Source organism: Drosophila willistoni, assembly GCF_018902025.1.
Source record: "Drosophila willistoni isolate 14030-0811.24 chromosome XL unlocalized genomic scaffold, UCI_dwil_1.1 Seg142, whole genome shotgun sequence".
In the NCBI taxonomy this organism is placed as follows: Eukaryota; Metazoa; Arthropoda; class Insecta; order Diptera; family Drosophilidae; genus Drosophila; species Drosophila willistoni.
The window spans coordinates 6,576,134-6,594,866 of NW_025814053.1; the positions used below are offsets into that span (position 1 = coordinate 6,576,134).

At 40.3% G+C, this 18,733-nt stretch overlaps 1 protein-coding gene across 4 annotated transcripts; it reads left to right on the forward strand.

The window, feature by feature from the left end:
* The first annotated feature begins 483 nt into the window (after positions 1-483).
* On the forward strand, positions 484-18,593 carry LOC6644757 (insulin-like growth factor 2 mRNA-binding protein 1). 4 transcript variants are annotated; one of them, XM_023176931.2, is made up of 6 exons: positions 484-873; positions 15,435-15,608; positions 16,147-16,521; positions 16,601-17,309; positions 17,380-17,535; positions 17,614-18,593. In XM_023176931.2, exons 1-6 carry the CDS (start codon positions 761-763, stop codon positions 18,022-18,024), a joined length of 1,938 nt encoding a protein of 645 aa, XP_023032699.1. In that variant the 5' UTR covers positions 484-760; the 3' UTR covers positions 18,025-18,593. The 4 variants fall into 4 exon arrangements, with proteins under 4 accessions (XP_023032699.1, XP_002067484.1, XP_023032701.1 ...); XM_023176933.2 differs by lacking the exon at positions 484-873 and adding an exon at positions 10,447-10,747; XM_002067448.4 differs by lacking the exon at positions 15,435-15,608 and having other exon boundaries at positions 486-873.
* Positions 18,594-18,733: the final 140 nt, after the last annotated feature.

The window sequence follows — 18,733 nt, forward strand, 5'->3', positions numbered from 1 at the left end:
TATTGAAGACACACTCACACAACATCAAACACCCAACACACACACACACACGCAGAAAACGTCCTTTATCTCCCTTCCACAGTCAACAAACAACAACACGCAGTTCATTCAATCTTTTACTCCTCACCCCACCCCCCGAAAAAAACACCATCACCACATTCCATCGAACTAAAAAAAGAAGCATAAAAACATAAAAAAAAAAGAAACAAGAAACGAAACCAAACAACACAAACAAACAAACAAACACTTTCGAGTTTTTCTTTTTCTTTTGTAATATTTGGAAAAGACAAAACTCCACAAACTCAAAAAACACTCAATCATCACGCCCAATTCAGAACGCCCACCAAAAACAAAAAAACAACGACCCAAATCCCGGTTTTGGAACTCGAAATTCTCAAGTGTTTTAAAAATCAGAAAAGTTTTAAGTTAAAACGAAATAATAACATTGGCTTGAAGAGGCAAAACAAAATAAAACAAAAATAATTAATTGAAACATTTAAAAGAACAACAACAAAAACAAACGCGTGCGTTCTGGTAACGAAAACTTCAGATTTTGTTGGCGAAAAATTGTTGTGTTTATTATAATATAGAAATTATATAGAATTTGTTTTTTTTTGCACGAAAGTCGCGAGCTTACGAAACTCGTTAAAAAAAAAAGAAAAGGAAAAGCCATCACAAAATATATAATTATAATAATAAAATAATCAACGTAAAAAGGACACACAGGACACCCACCCCCCAAACCAAAAAGATAATAAAAATGGCTTCCGAACTGGATCAATTTGCCGATTTGGAATTATCGAAGGAAGATCGTGAACAAATCTTCGATCCGCCATTGGATCGACAGCAATTGGAAGGTGCTGGCACCTCAAGGTATGTCCCTAGAAAACTAATTAACTAATAATTAATACATATTTAAAGATCATCTCCCACATTCCCCGCACCGTATCCTTCTAATAAGCAAAGTAAAGAGTGAAGGAGACAAGGATAGACTCTCTTCTCTTTCCTCTTTAACTTTTAGACTCCTATAGAGGGGACACCCCTTTACTACCTTTTTTTTCTCTGATCTTATATAATGTAGTTTAATTAGTTGTTTTCTATCCTAAATGTTTTGTTGTTTGTGTAATGCTTTTTAATTAGATCAAAAGATGATGATGACGGGGGGAGGGGCAGGGGAAAGTTACCTCTAGTTTGGGAAGATTTCAATGACCATATTTTGTTGCTAAGTTTTTCTCATTGCTATCAGATTTCAACGCCCACAAAACGTTAATTAGTTTGAAATCGTCCTTTTCTACATACACACACACACACACACACACACACACACACACACTCTGATGATGATGATGAGTGTGTAGAACCTTGAGGGTTCCTTTTTCAAAATGGCGCCGCAATAGACCCCTCGCAAAAAAGAAGAAAAAAAAAAAAACTGCAAAGATCCTTCGTCTTAGAAATGCCGCTGCTATCCACAATTGCACAAATTATCACGCCAAATAACATGATGCTTGCCTCACACACACACACACACACAGTAGTGAGAGTGGCACACACCCGCAGCTATACGGTAGCCTGCCTACCCCCCCTCCTCACCCTATTTCTGGCCTACTGCCTCCCCTTGCCACTCCACCACATTGGACATACAACTCTGCTAAATAGCAGCTAATTTCCTGTGATAAATTGGGCATATCACAAGAGCAAAAGTAAAAAAAAAATGCCAAGAGGAGAAGAAGGAGTACGACGACAACGACGACTCCTATCTTTGCCTGACCCTCATCAACTCTTTGTCCATTGCTGCCGAGAGTTAAGCTCAAGTGGTGTAAGTAAACACGCTGAAGAGAAAGAGCCACTGGGAGTCCAAAAAAAAAAAAAAATGCCTATTATCATTGTCACATGAAAAAAGAAGGCCAAAAAAAGGAGTATCTCTAGTACCTACTACCTGTGTACCCACCCAGCCCTCCTCTGCCTCAACTCCACGAGAGGCGCACACTACCACTACCACACCCCTTTTTCTGCCCTTAACTGGCCCTAGCTAGAGGAACAACAACAACAGCACGACTCCTCACTCTGCTGCTCAACCCTCTCTGATCTGACAAAATTGATATACTTGCCGCCGCATGCTGCGTATGACAACCGAGAAGAAGGTAGCCAGAACAAGATCACACATCACACTCACACGCACACTGAGCAGCATCCATCACCATCAGGATAAAGAATCCGAGGGTTCCCCTTCTAAAGAGGCTATCAAAACATAAGAAATTTGTCAAAAAAAAAAGAAGAAAAAAACTCTCAGCATCAACCTTAAATATAGTGGAAAGGAAAATTTTAAATTATCATAGATTTCTATGCTGATGAATTGGAAGAGAATAAGCATTCTAGGATAGTTGTGATCTTCCTTATTTATTAACTCCTTGGGTCTATATTATCCACCTAAGTTGGTTTGCCTCTACACCTCAAAGACGACCTAAGCAGTTTCGAATAGTTGTGATCTTGCTAAGTCTATATTATATTCAGTCAATAGTCTATTGCTAGACTCAAATGCACTCAAACAGCGGAGGATAGTTACATAAATTACATAAATGTTGTTTCAGATCATTATAACCACATTTGCCTTTAGAGACTAAGCCTTTTTTAGGCCTAAGCAGTTCAGTCTGGGGTGTTTAGCTAGACCATTTTGTTGCTAGTAGACTAGAATAGACAAGAATGTTGTTCCGTACTATTCAAACTCTCCTAGATCTATATAACCCACCTCATTTGATTTGCTTCTAGACCCTAGACCTAATCAGTTTATTATAGTTTTTGTATATATTCTACCTAAACACACACAACCTAATTTGGCCAAGAAGAATGCAATGTTTTAAAATTTAAATATTTTAGAGAGAAGTTCTGGGTTTTCATTTTCCTGCTGACTCGGTAAATGTGAATGGAACTCTGTTTCCCAGAATGCAATGCAATTTTCGCAATTTAGGTTTCCAAAGAACGTTGAAGCTTTCCCCCCTCCGCCGCTCTGTTTATTACTTGGTAGTCAACTATGTTGATCTTGATCTCTTCTAATGGCATCAATAGTTTCCGCCCCCTAGCCTAAGGGGTAGGAGCATATTTCATAATCTCGTCATGGAGAAATATGATGGGTGGGGAAGAAAGGCAGAAAAGAAGTGCTAAGCCGCTTGTTGCAACATCGGCTAAGCTCTAGACTTGAGAGAGAGAGAAGGAAAAAAACCTTTTGCCAATATCTACAAAAAAAAAAAAAGAAATCTCACACACCAAACAGATGTGTGTGTGACGACGACGACGATGAAATCTTTTTCTGTAGCATTTGCTTTAATCCCCCAAAGAAAACAAGCCGCTCCGCTTCGTTCTGTCCAATTCCTGTTGTCGTTGCCAGGAGAAGTTGCTTAGAAAATGCCAAAAGGGTTGGCCCAAAAGCTCCCCGCAGTAAAAGTGAGCTCATGTTTAAGGTGGTGTGTGTGTGTGTGTGATCAAGTTTCTCAGTATGCTCTTGGAGTTGGCGTTGAAACTATATGTATATGGATGAATTTTAGCCTTAGGATCTTAGGGACTCTAACGCGTTCGCGTTGTTTTTCCCTTCCCGGGGTTTTGCCGCTTGTGTTGGTTTCTTTTTCATTTCATTTTTTAGTTTTTTTTTTTATTTCTAGGCGAAAAAAACAAGTTTCTCACATTTCCGGCGTACCTTGGCTGCTGCTGCTGTCAGTTTTTGTGCTCAAACATTTTTAATTATACGAAAGAATTGCTTGGCATCCTTTTTTTTTCTAATGTTTGTTCACTTGCACAAACGCAGATATATGTAGGGCCTAAGGTAGTTGGAGCGCTCTGAGTGTGTTGCTCCTTGCCAATTCATCTGGCAAGGATCTAATCGCTGCGCAACCCTTTTCTTTTCTCTGTGTTGTTTTTTTTGTTAAGCTCAAAGCCTTTTGGCGAGCATCTCCTCATATATGTATCATTGTGTATCAGCTTCTTTATCTACTGTTTTGTAGTCTTTCTCTGTGTTGCTACTTATGCTCGCTTGTTAGCAAAGGAAGAGGGAGGGAGGGAGGGAGGGAGGATAGGATAGGGTAGGGTAGGGGAGGGGTGGCCCCCTAATCTTTAGCGGCAATCGCTCGCATAGATATGCCACAAAGAGTCGTAGCAAATTTGATTCCCATCGATTAACAAGAAAAGAAAAAAACTGCTGGGGTTCGCGTCGCCTGCTCATAACTCCTTTGATTGACAGTCAAATTAGTAGGGAAAAAACCAAAAAAAGATCCTTTTTTTGGGTAGAAGATTAGAAGAATGTTGGCTTGATGATCTAGGCATCTTTCGCCCGCGATCCTTTTTGGCTAGTTTCTTTCCCTTTGGCAGCTGCTCTCATACAAAGCTCTCTATGCACTTCTCTCTCTCTCTCTCCTCTTGGCATTAGACTCGTTTTGGTTTGTTGTGCTGACCTTGGTACACGTTTGGCTTTACTACTATGCTTCATTCAAGCGAGATTGCTCGCCCCCGCCCCCGCCCCCGCACTCGCCATCGCATGGTCTCAACAAAACTCGTTTCCAAAATACCAAAAAAAGAAAAAAAACACAGGTTTATATATTATATATGATGGATATTAGTGTGTCTGTGTGTGTGTGTGTGTGTGTGTGTGTGTGCATGGTATAGAATCGATGGATATTTGAATGAAATCAAGTACAGACAGAGGCAGACACTTTACCTACCTTTACCTACATTCGCGCTGGCCCATATTGAAGTCGAATAAAGGGGGGGCGGAAGAGAACGAGGAGGAGGGTGAAGGGGAGATGTGTGGGAGGCGTATAAAACGAAAGCGTCGAATTGAATTGTTTATTGAAGCCAAGAGAGATTGTATTCTTGCAGAGCGGAAGAGTAGAAGGACGCCAAGTTCTTTGCAAATCTTTTCCTTTTCCTTTTTTTTTTATTTTTTTTATTTTGTTGGTTGGTTTCTTTGGCTTTTGAGGCACAAACAGGATGCAAATTTTTGGTAAAAGAAGAAAAAAAAGAGCGCGCGCAGGTAGAGTTTAATTTTTTGCAGCAGGTAGGCCCTGCCCTGCCCTAACCTACACACACACACACACACGCACAACTTGATATTTGTCAATTGAGCCACTGATCAAGAACAGAAGATCTCTATGAAAGGCGATTCAAATTATTACATTACATTAATGTAAAGGATTTCAATGGAAAACTTGCGATCTCATATCTTCTGTCTCTCTCTCTCTCTCTCACTTTGTGCTAGGTAAGCGGGGGGGAGGGGAGGCGTTTCTAATCTACCTTTTGCATTAAGTCTTCTTCTCTCTTTAATATGCTTACTTAATGCGGCATCTGCGTCGGCGCACATGCCCTCATCATCAACACACACACACACACAAGTATGTGTTTTTTTCTTCATTTTTTTTTAAGTTTGTGCCTTACTTGATGATTCTCATGGCTCTTCTCACGTTCCGCTTGTTTATAGCGTGCGTTTGATCCACATTATTTCGGTTTCGTTTTTTCTTCAGTTTTTGTTCTACTACACATACATGCATGGTTTTGTTGTTGTTGTTGTGTGTGCTCCTTTTTGTTGTGTTTGTGTTCATTAGAAATTTCCAAGAATTCAACGACACACACACACAACACACACACACAGAGAGAGACACACATGCACATACCAAAGACGAAGGTTAAGATTTTAAGATTCATGTTACTCTGCTGGCTTAGTTTTTCAACAAAAATGCTCTTTAGCGAATCTGTACCCAATGACTATAATAGAAAGAGAGCCAGAGCCAGAGAGAGAGAGAGAGAGAGAGATAGAAAATGGATTTTATGGATGATCTTGTCTTCTGTCATTAACCACGGTAACCAAAAACAACTGTTGTTGGCAACACGTGTATTAGCCGCATACGGAAATAACTCACACACACACACACACACGCATGCAAAGGGATACCACCACCGTTCCTTTTTTTCCGCGAATCCTTGGCCTCGTTTGCAACTTTCTTTTTGGTGTGGAACACCCCGTTATTTCACCGGTTCGCCGATCACTTTCTTCTTTATTGCATTGTGGCAGAGTAAAGGGCACCAGCTGCTGCTGCTGCTGCTGCGATCAACCCTTTTACCTTATTTTTGATGTCCTGCTCCTTGATCCTTGCGTGGTTACGTTAGTATGTGTGTGTGCATGGACATTTACATACCCACAAATGTCTGTACGTATGTATGTGTATACATAGATGCGTATGAACGGCGAAATTACTGTACAGCTGGACCCATTGTTTGTTCTTCTTCTTTGGTGTCACCAGCGATGAACGTAGGTCTTTTGCGGCAACGAAGAAAGCATTTCACCACTGCCAAAAACAAGGAAATAGGGTCGTTCTCCAGAACAGCAGCTGCATTCTACACACAGATACATATACAGATATATATGTATGTGTGTGTGCCACGAGCAATAAACAGTTTCTAAAATAATAGGGCCACTAAGTATTAGTAACATCTCAATAAATGCCATAGATTCTGCATCTACAGTATGTGCATAAAGTATTCGTTCATTATCCCGACTTTTCGCATGGGCAGTAGCTGTGATAAGTACATCAAAGTTTATTGGCCAATTCATCTTTAAATTGTCGGGGAATTATAGAAGTTTGTTCAAATGCAAGTTTCTCCTGCATGTTCGAAAGTCTCAAAGCAATTTGTTGGCCAGGTTGTCGAAGGAAAATGTCATTAAACCGAACGCAGAAACAGAGAGGTATGTAAATACTTGAACTTGTATGGGACACATTAGTTTGAAAAGCTTAAAAGCTCTGAGGGAGAAGAGCAAAGCTCGTTCGCAGTACAAAACAACAGCCATCGGCGCACACGGTCCCGCAATCTAATGCAGGGCCGGGTTCTCAAATATCCCAAAGGACGAACACGTGAGCCTGTGAGCCGAACATTTGCCGAAATCCTCGTTTTACTAGATAATTTCATTTTCCCGTACATTTCGCACAGTATAAAGTAGCTTTCACACTAAAAAAAAAAAAAGTCGCTCCAATACAACGACAATTCTTTTGGGCGCTCTTGTTGCCCGGCCCTGCTAAAAGCACGAGCACCGCTCTCATAAAAGAGCGGGATAGAGAAAGAGATAACAGCATTTCTTTTTCGGCTACCGTTTGTTATTAGTTTTTTTTTTTCGTTTCATTCTTTTAGTGGTAGAAGAGAAGAAAAATATTGCCAGCAGTCCGTCCGTCCGACAGTCTGTCCGCAAGTCGTCGTCGCACTATCAGCAATTCACGATCAACAACTCGGCCGGCTGTAAGCTGTTTTTTTTTTTCTTTGAGGCCATTGAACTGCCAAAATATGTAGCAAAGCAGCCAGCAGCAGCAGCAGTAGGAGCAGCAGCAGAGCAAACGGTTGCGTCGGCAGTTGACTACCAGTTGACTTTGCCTCCTTGCTTTTACCTTACCTCACAACTGACTACTTACAACTGTTTTTACCGTTTTTAATTTTTCTTACTTGCCAGTTTTTGCGGTCAATATACATTTGGATACATATGTATGTACAGACATATATAATAGATTTTATGTACATACATACATACATATCATATGCCAAATATTTTGCCAACGACACGTCACACACACACACACATATTCGTACATCTGTATTATATACACACAAATATATAGTGCAGATATCTGACCGGAAATAACAAATAGTTGACGTCGTCTTCGACGCATGCAATGCGTGACGTAATCAAGTTGTTGCACTTTTTCATAAGAGAAAATTCAAAAGAGAATAAGAGAGAGCTTGAAGAGAGCATTCCCGACACTCCTCCCACACACACATGCACGAGCATAACTTGAAAAAGCACCGCAAGAGAACAGTCTAAATATGAAAAGAGAAAAGATCGAAATTTAGCAAAAGCGCAACAATTTTGAAAGAGAGCATACACCGGCTTTTTGTGGCGGCCGCGCCGCGCGATACACTTGATAGCAACCAGCAAAAAAACGGCAACGGCAGCCAAACCAGAATAGGGTTGTCACGTTAATTGGAAATCAAAATTGGATAATTTATCAAATTTGCCATTAATCCACCTAATTAAGAGCCCTCTAATGCAATTAATGCAGATGTTTGTATGTACATCTAAAATAGAAAACTAAAAAAATTGTATGATTAAGAATTTTGAATCGTTTCATTCATCAAACCCGTTTCAATCTCAAGATGCGAATGGCTAACAAATGTACTTTATTTCCGATAATGTGTACTGAGTTTTTTTTTTTTTATTATTATCGCAATTGGCTAACTAAAGAAATAAACTAGCCGAAAAATTGCTACTTAGGCATACATGCTTAGCGGTATTTCTAAAGCAAAAGAAAAAAAAAAAATTAGCCAGTTTGCCGAAGTTGATTTTCTCTCGGGAGCCAGTTGCTACCTCTCTCTCTCTCTCTCTGCAATGCCAAGCCACTTCTCCACTCTTCCCCCCAATTGCCAGATGGTTTCGCGCTTTTGCGGTCTCCTTCTCCTTTGCGATGTATGTATGTATATGTGTAAGATATACATATATGTTCATCATACATACAAATGTATGCATGTATGTATATATATTTGTGCTGTTGTTGTCTCATTCGCATTTTGCCGTTGCTTTTGCTGCGCGCTGCTCTTTGTCATAGCCCCAGCAGAGTGTTCTCTCGGTGTCGGTGGCTTTGCTAGTGTGTGTGTGTTGCTTTTTTTTTAGTTTAGTTTTCAGTAGTTAAATGCTCTTTGCATTTTGCGGTCGTCTTTTTCGGAAATACGCGGCATAGTTAACCCAAAAACAACACAAAAAATATCATAAAAAGATAAAAGAAAAACCATAACTAAGTAGATTTTTTATATAAAAATAAATTCAGCGCCTTTAGTAAAAAAAAAATAAAACAATAAAAAAGTGTAGTGCTAACCTTTTGGTGATACTCTCTTGATGTATTAAACGCAATTTATATACCCCTCTGCCACATCAAATTCTACCAAAACCCCCTCTCACAGAGCCTCCCGCTTTTTACGTCATTACATTTGAAAGAAAAGTGAGTGATGAGTGTTTGACGAATACAAAAATAGATGAAATTTGCGATGTGTGCTTGATAAAAAGAAGAGAGCAAAAGTGAGCAAAAAAAAAAAAAAGTACAATTGTGTGTCGTGTCTTTTTTTTTTTTTACACTACGTTTTGGGATGTGTCGTGTGCTGGAGGCTTTATCTAAAAACCCACACATGGACATGCACACACACACACGCAACCATGCAAAAAAAAAAAAAAAACATGCGTACATATATGCGAAGAAAACAACAACATACAAGACGTTTTTTGTACCGTTAGAGCTGGACCCCGGCATTGGCATTTCTGTTTGCTCTCTCTCTCTCTGACTATCTTCTCTCCCCTCTCGCCTAGACACAACATGCACAAGCTATGCCATCTCGCAATGAAAAGGAAGGAGATGAAGATGAAATATAAACTCTATCTTCGCCATCTCGTCCCACTGTCTGTGGCAGTATTGAGCTTTGAGTCTCTCTGTATTAAGAAAAAAACGGCATATATGACACAATAAAAATCAATTTAGTTGCAATCTGAACTAACACTCCACGTTCATCCCAACCCATGTCACCTTATGCCGCCGCCCGCCCTTTTAACGGCACCCAACTAGTTGCTATTGCTAAAGTGCTAAACTGACCTACTTTGCTCTGTCATTGCTTAGGCGGTCGCTCTCAACACTTGCCTCAGAAAGTGGGTGGCAACTCTGGACAAAGAAACTGGCGGCGGGGTGCATCCATTTTGGTATGCTAATTGAGCAAACACGTTCAACATTGGACGAAAAATCTATAATATTTTTAAGGCGCGTGTAAACATGCATATAACTGTTTTTGGCCTCCGATAGCAACAATAAAAGACTGCTCGACAGAGAGAGAGAGAGAAAGAGAGCAGCCATCATCGATAGGCAGCGCTGCCAACGCCGCCGCGATCGATGCGTGTTTCTGGGTGTTGTGGTGTGTGAGTCATGTAAAACACATTTAGAGTTGAGAATCTAAGCAAATCAAAGCCCAAAGCCCATACGCGTGACCAAAAAAGCACAAAAAAAAAAATAAGAAACGAAGCAGAATAAGAAGAAACAGTAGAAACCGAAAACGAAGCGACATCACGGAATAAAAAGTAGAATCATCCATATCAGTACCTTAATTTTTTGTTTTTTTAAATTTATTTTTTTTTTTTTGCTTTAAGCGATTTTTTTTTCTTGTTTTTTTAATTTTAAATTTATTTTACTTGTGCTTAACAAGCGAGCCGAGCGCGTGGTTTAGCGAGTGCGAGAGAGAGAGAGAGGCCGAAAGGCAGTGCCAGAGGCGCCGCTACGTCATAATCTTTGTTGTAGCGTTGTGTGTGTGTGTGTGTGTGCTCCAACTAATGTCTCTTCACTTTAAATAGCTGCCTTTTTTTTTGGTGCAAACTGTAAAGAAAAAACATCCAAAGAGATAGATTAAAAGAGAGAGTGAGAGCGATTGCGTGAAAGAGAGAGATAACAAATTTAGTGCTTTGTGCCTTAAAGAAACAACCAGAGAAAGAGAACAACAAAAAAGGAATAAAAAAAATAGCAACAAAAATGCACAACAACATTCACAACAGACTCAATACCACAAACAACAACAACAACTTCAACAGCGGCAACAATAGCCATCACCACAACAACAATAACAACAACAACAACAACAACAATTTTTCATATATTTATCAACAACAAAAACAATCACTTATACGCTATTTTGATCGGTGAGTATATCTGTGTGTGTGACTGTTCTTGTGGGTGTGTGTGTGTGTGTGTGTGTGTGTGTGTGTGTGTGTGTGTGTGTGTGTGTGTGTGTGTGTGTGTGTGTGTATCGCCTTAATTCACTACACATGTCATACATTGCAGGCTTTTAGGCTCATTTTTTATGATTGTCATTCGTTCAGTGTTGATAAACTATCACAGATATTCACACAACTACAACCAAAACTGCATATAAAACAATCATGAATTCTGTTTTGCCCCATTCATAGAAAAAGTGCCCGCTTTGAAACTGCAATCGCCGCAATACTGTCTCAAATTTAACGAGTTAGTGGTAGAAACTGAAGAAATAAGACCATTAACCAGGTTATAAACCAGATGATTAGAAATAAAATGTTGATGGTTCTAAACCAGAATAGTGTATTCAATATCATTATAATTACAATATTTTATTCTCAACACAGAGATCAAAGCATAAACTACTTCCCTACCAATCGAAATGCCAACACTGATTAGGAAATGTTGTTGATTTTTCAACACATTTCAACACTAAAAATAAACAGTAAACAAACATCTATTGGAAAAAGGGTGCGATATCTGACAAAACTTCCACAATTGTATCTAGTAATGTCAAGTTAGGATTATTAAGTTAATGAATGGAATTGCAATTTTCTTTAGCACTTAAGGATGGGCTAAGGTCAAATGACAACCAATGAGTTGGGTTTCCTTCCCTGCAGCAGCGATTATTCAAAGTCAAAGTCTTTGAAATGTAATCAATTACTGTCTGATGAAATCTGCATCTAAAATTGAACCACATTAATGTACAAATGTACTTACATATAGTGTGTACATTCGTTTATTATCTTAAATATTATTAAATTCATATGGTGGATTGTATGACTAAATCTGGATTTCAATCACTGTCCTCTCTCTCTCCCACCCCCCACTATGTCATTTGATTAGAATTCAAATTTGTATGTGTACATATAGAGATATACATAATACCATATGGTCATCGGGGGACAACATTCCCCATACCTCCCTCCTCCCTCTCTTCAATATGGGCCACATTTACTGCGCTTGCTTTTGCCCTATTGTTACATACTTAGTGGCGCTAACCCCCCTGTTCCCCTTTCCCTTCAATTCGGTAATATACGATACTAAATATGAAAGACTTGTGGATGTAAATATTTTGATTTATAGTTGGCTAGGATGTACGTTTGTTTCTCATCAATATTCTGTAACGGTGGTCTCTCCTCAGTCTCTTTTTTTTATGCGTATGAGTATGTGTGTGTGTGTGTGTGTATATACACTTTTTAGTCGTCGAATACCAATTTGGGTCAAATCAACAACACAATGCAAAAACGATAATGACAACAACAACACCGCCCGCCGTCGTCGTCGTCGTCTAGTGACGTGTGACGGTCGTCGAGTGACGCCCGTTGTCCATGCACACATACATATGTATGTACATACATACATATATCGCGCATAGTTTTGCAGTTTGTTGCATTTGTTTTTGTTTTTTGTGTTTTTTATTGCGTTTCTCTGACTGCGATACGCCCGCAGAAGGCCTCTGGGGGAAAACAAGTTTGTTCTCATATATATGGACTCGCACATATGTATGTACATACATGTGTATGCACGTATTGACAAGACAAATTCTTTTTGCCAAAAGGTGGAGGGGGACGGGTGCAGGCCAGCAACGGTTTGCAGAGGTTAAATGGGGCGGTGGAGACTGGAAAATAGATAAGCGAGTGCTACGTCGCGTACAATGCAGCAGCAGCAGCAGTAAATAAATATCAGAGAAAACAAGAAAAGAAGAAGAAAAAAATAGCCAAACCACCTCTAACGGTAAATGGGGACCGTCGTCGCCAACTTGTGGAATGCTATGGAAATAGAACTTATAATATATAGACATGTACGTGTGTGTGTGTGTGTGTGTACAGCCATGCGTGCAATGTGTATGCGTGTGTGGCGTGTGTGCGCAATAAAAAGCAGCAACATCAGCAGCAGCAGCAACAGATTTCTGACTTTTTCATTCATAAAACTGTTTAAAAAGTACGAAAAACAAAAACAAGAAACCATAGTGAATGAAGGGGGGAGCAAAAAAAGAAGCAACAACTGCAAATCCGCCGCCACTGCAACATGTGTGTGTGTCTGTGTGTTTGTGTGTGAGTGCAATGAGTGAGATAAATATATAAATAAAACGAACAAACGAACGACGCTGACGCCAACGCCAACTTAGCTGGCAGCAGCAGCAGCAGCAGCAGCGATTATTGATTGGGAGAGTTACCAACACACAACAAACAGAAAGAGAATGAGAAAAAGAGAGGGAGAGACACAGAAGGCACATGCCTGCATTGATAACAGCAAAAGCTCTTCAGGTGTCTGAGTGTGTGTGTGTGTGTGTGAGTTAGGCAAAGGTCATTTGCTTTTCAAATTGGCGCCCGGCACTTGGGCCGAGAGAGGGAGAGAGAGAGAGAGAGAGAGTGAGAGTGCGAGTGCGAGAGAGTGCAGCTGCATTTTCATTGGATAGTAGACCAAAAGAAATTGCAATTTGACATTTGCATGCACCATGCCACATGCAGCATCAACTGCACCAACAAAAGCATTTCCTTTTTTTGACGCAGTCGCAACAGTTACAAGTCTGTACACACATATACATATACATATACATATACATGCATACATTTATACTTTGAGAGAAAAAAGAACAAGCTACGCGATATTATAAACAAAAAAACTAAATAAGAAAAAGGAACAACAAAACAAACAGCAAGCGCCGCAAAAATTTGTATGATTTGCTGTTGTTTTGTTGTTGGCGGTGACCGGTTTCGATTTTAATTCTTGGAATAACAAACCTCTCATGTCCAAAAAAATGTGCAACCATAACAGAAAAATGTCGCTATCCATCCCATTGTCTCTATACCCTTATGAACTTCGGATATTCTTAGGATATTCAAAAATTCCTTAATATATTGGCAATTGTCAATTCTAAGACGATTTAGTAAATTGATTAAATAGAATTTGGATCAAACTAAATCCATGTGTACATAATATGCATGTACTCGGCTTAGATAGGGTATCTGAAACAACAACAAGTCAAAACAAAAGTAACAAAGATCGCAAAGTCTGGAATGTTGTTTGCTTGAGAGCGAAAGAGGGAAAGAGATGAAAAGAAATCTTCTCATCATTCTTCAGGCTCCAAAATCAATGCCGACACCCCGAAATAATACTTAATAGAATGATTTAATTTTGCATGTTAACCTAACAGTTTTGTTCAATAGTTGACACAGTTTGACAGCAATTGTGAGTTAATCCAGGCCATCATCATTCATAAAGTCCGTGGAATTTTGAAAAAAAGACAAAAAAAAAAAAAAAAAACGCGGACGCACCAAAAAAATAAAAACCAAAATAAAAAAATAAATATAAAAAAAAATGAGTTCAGACCAGAGCCATAGAAGAGAGGAGGAGTCTAAAGCTACCAGACGGCGGTGGCGGCATCTCTCGACTTTTGCTCCTCTTTTCTTTTGCTTCTTGTTTGTGCTGGTTTGTTTTTTTCCTTTTTTTTTTTTTGTATTCTTTTTGGGCTGCAGCAGCAGCGTCGGCGGCGGCGGTGGTGGTGGTAGCGGCAACGACGGATGGAGCTTGGGAGTTGGAGTGAAATTACTTCCAAGAAAAATAAACACGATATTAAATGTGCAACATTCCAGGCGTCGTTTTGCCTTCAGTCGAAGTAGCGGTTGAAGATCTTCGTCGTCGTCGTCATAGGCTCCTCCAACTGAAAATTGGCAACATGTTTGTTTGTGTGTGTGTGTGTGTGTAAGAGAGCCGCGTATATGTTTGTTAATATTGTTGTTTTTTCAATTGTCTGGAACAATAAAGAGAGAGTCACAAGAAGAAATATTAGGATAGGATCTCAAATATCGGCTATATCATACCAACAGATATATTAGATCGGTGGGAAAAATATAAGAATAAGAACCGTTAGTTCCCCCCATGCATACCATCATTATATGTAATTGCATGCATTATTTTAGTGTAGTAATTATTAACTAGCTTTCTATATAATTAATTTTATGTGTAGTTTGTTTATACTTATTCTTTAATACTGCTTAAAAATGCTAATTTACATACTACTATATCCGCCTTACTCACAATACTGCAAATCCATTGTCCTTGTCAGATGCACTTTGAGAGGTCCGCTAGGGCAGCATCAGCTAGGAAGAGAAACCGTTGCGCCTGCCTCTAACCTGCCGTTCGTTCGTTTCGTCTATCTATCTATTTTTTTTAGTGTTACACTCTCTCTCTCTCTCTCTTTCTCACTGTTACTTTGGCTCCCATCTGTCCGCTGAAATCTCTCTAGCTGGCTCTTTTTCTCTCCCATGCTGGCGTTCTCTCCGTTTCTCTCTCTCATGCTGTCTCATGCTCGCTCACTCATTATTAGCCATTCTTTAGATGTTTAGATGATGCGCTGGCTGGTCCGTTGCTTTCTTTTTTTAATCCTTTTTTTTTTTACACTTTACTCTTTATTTTCCTTTTTTAAATTTAATTTCTTTTACTTTTATGGTTCTCTCCTCTATGTTTTTTTTTTGTTTACATTTTCTTTGTGCGCTTTTCTTACATTTTCTTCTTTTGTGTTTTGTTTTTCTTTTCTTTTGTGTGTTTTTACCGCTATTTTCTTCACAGTGTTACGACATCAAAAATCTTAATAAGCGGCATACCGCTGCAAACACGTTTCGAAGACATCGAACCGCTACTGAAGCCCTATGGCATCGTCAAACAATGTGAGGCTATTTCTATTAAGGATCAAAATACTCAAACAGTACATATAACATTCGAAAATCCTGAGCAGGCGCAAAGGTACATTGAAACAACAAAAACACTTAAAAACCAATCAATTATCTAATCTTAATACCAGATTTACGAAATTCATTCATTCTCCCCTTGACAAAAATTAAGCAACGAATCCTAAAACTTAATACAAATTTCTCGTAAATCTAGTATTAAGTGGTGCTGATTTTTGTATATAGTGGGTATATGATGATGATGATGATTAGAGATTAGTAGTTTGCGGGTTGTGGTTGCTGGACGAGCGGGGGGAGGCAGGAATGGTTGAGATGAGGCAGGTGGCGGCGACAAGGGAATGGGATGCACATTGTGTGTGGCGGCTACAACATTTTGTCCTTTTTCTATATGTCCTTTTTTTTTGTTATTTTATATGTTGACCTATGTTTTGCACTATTTCGATAGATGAATGATATATATACATATATGTGTATATCTTTTACACTTTTTTGTTTTGTCGTACACACAATTTCGAAACAAAAACCTTTTGAAAATTTTCAATATAATATTATTAATATATATATATATATTTTATAATCTTCTGTGTGTTTAGAGCTGCTGGTGGTCTAAACGGCGTCGAATTTGAGGGCAGCAAACTGCATGCCGAGCAACTGGATAAGAATCAACGTCGCAGTCAACGCAATCAGCGTAATCCGTATCCGGGAATGCCTGGTCCTGGCCGTCAAGCGGACTTTCCGCTACGAATTCTAGTGCAGAGCGAAATGGTTGGCGCCATCATTGGACGTCAAGGTAGTACTATACGAACCATAACACAACAGAGCCGGGCTCGTGTCGATGTCCATCGAAAGGAGAATGTCGGCTCATTAGAGAAATCGATAACGATCTATGGTAATCCGGAGAATTGCACCAATGCATGCAAACGTATCCTTGAAGTGATGCAGCAGGAGGCTAATTCAACGAATAAAGGGTGAGTACAAATGATGAGTGTTTTTATTTGTTGATTTTCTTCAATTGCATTTGGTCCTTTGGTTTTGGTTTTCCATTAGCGAGATTTGCCTGAAAATACTCGCTCACAATAATCTTATTGGACGCATCATTGGTAAGAGCGGCAATACGATTAAACGCATTATGCAGGACACCGATACGAAGATCACGGTCAGTTCGATAAACGACATTAACAGCTTCAATTTGGAGCGTATCATAACGGTCAAGGGATTGATTGAGAACATGTCGCGTGCGGAGAATCAAATTAGCACCAAACTGCGACAAAGCTATGAGAACGATCTTCAGGCAATGGCTCCACAGAGCCTCATGTTCCCCGGCCTCCATCCCATGGCAATGATGTCTACACCGGGCAATGGCATGGTCTTTAATACAAGCATGCCGTTCCCCTCGTGTCAGGGCTTTGCCATGTCTAAGACGCCGGCGAACGTTGTGCCGCCAGTGTTTCCCAACGATATGCAAGAGACGACATATCTCTATATACCCAATAACGCTGTCGGCGCCATTATTGGCACCAAGGGCTCGCACATACGCAGCATAATGCGCTTCTCGAATGCATCCCTAAAGATTGCGCCCATAGACGCCGACAAGCCGCTGGACCAACAAACGGAGCGTAAGGTGACGATTGTTGGCACACCGGAGGGTCAGTGGAAGGCGCAGTATATGATATTCGAGAAGATGCGTGAGGAGGGCTTCATGTGCGGTACAGATGATGTACGCCTAACAATTGAATTGCTGGTTGCCAGCTCTCAGGTGAGTCCCATACATATGAACCCAATCTCTTTCGATTCTTGACCCTAATCATTCCCTCTTCTTTCTTCAGGTGGGTCGCATCATTGGCAAAGGTGGTCAGAATGTACGCGAACTGCAGAGGGTAACGGGCAGTGTCATAAAACTACCAGAGCATGCACTAGCACCACCATCTGGAGGTGACGAGGAGACGCCCGTGCACATCATTGGGCCGTTCTACAGTGTACAAGTAAGAGTTTAATCATGTGAACATTTTAAAAATTATTTACTAATTCAATATATATTGTCTTTCACGTTGTTCTCTTAGTCCGCACAGCGTCGCATTCGCGCCATGATGCTATCCACGAATCCGCCGCCAGTGACCAAAAAACAAAAAGCTGCCAAAGAACAACAATTGCAACAGCAACAGAGCTTAGCCGGTGCCGGAGCTGCGCCTAGTGGGACTCAACAGCAGCAGCAGCAGCATCAGCAGCAACAATCGCCGTCACAGCAGCAGCAGCCGCTGCCGCCGCAATCGCACCATCAATCCACGTCGGCGTCGTCGTCGTCGGCGCCGCCTGCGCATCATCAGCAGCAGGCGTCGTCGGCAGCGACCTCGCATCAATTGCAGCAGCAGCAGCAACAGCAGCAGCAGGCGTCGCCACCGCCGGGCAATGCCGCGGCGGGCGTCACTCAACAGCAGCAACAGCAGCAGCAGCTGGCAAGCTCGCAGCAGTAAAAATCATCATATAATGGGAATTAAGGATGAGAAGAGAAAGAGGAGAGTTATAAGCAGCAGAAAGCAGAGCTATAAGAGAAAAGTAATAGTAGCAACAACAACAACAACAGCAACAATAATATTAACAGCAACATCAACCAACAACAAAAACTATTGTAATAACCAGGCGTACCCCACCATCATCATCTATCAGCAGCGCAAAGATTTTTGCTCCAAACAGAATCAAAAAATATGAAACCACCACCATCTATCTCCCCCCTCCCACCTCCCGTGCTGGCCACAGGCGTTAAGCGATGATATGTCCCATTTAAAAGCCAAATGAGTAAGCGTCAACAACAACAACAACAACAACAAGAACAACTGCAACAGCAATAAAACTTATGGAAAGAGAAAGGATGTTCGTTCTATAGATCAGAAAAGAAACAAAAACTATATAGAACACACAGAACCATATATACAGATATATAAAATGTTGTATAACAGTTGCTGTTGCAGGGATACAACAATGATTCATCATAGATTCATATGCATGCAAAATAAACCGTTAAATTCCATTGTTACAAAAAAAACTCTGGGTCAAGTTTTCCTCCTTAGTAAAAAAAAACGAAAGCAGCAAAGCTGCTGCCTGTGCCAACTTGTTGAGGGTTGCAGCTGGGCGGGATCGGTCTTCGGTTGGGCCGTATACCCACACCCCCCCCACACACCACAC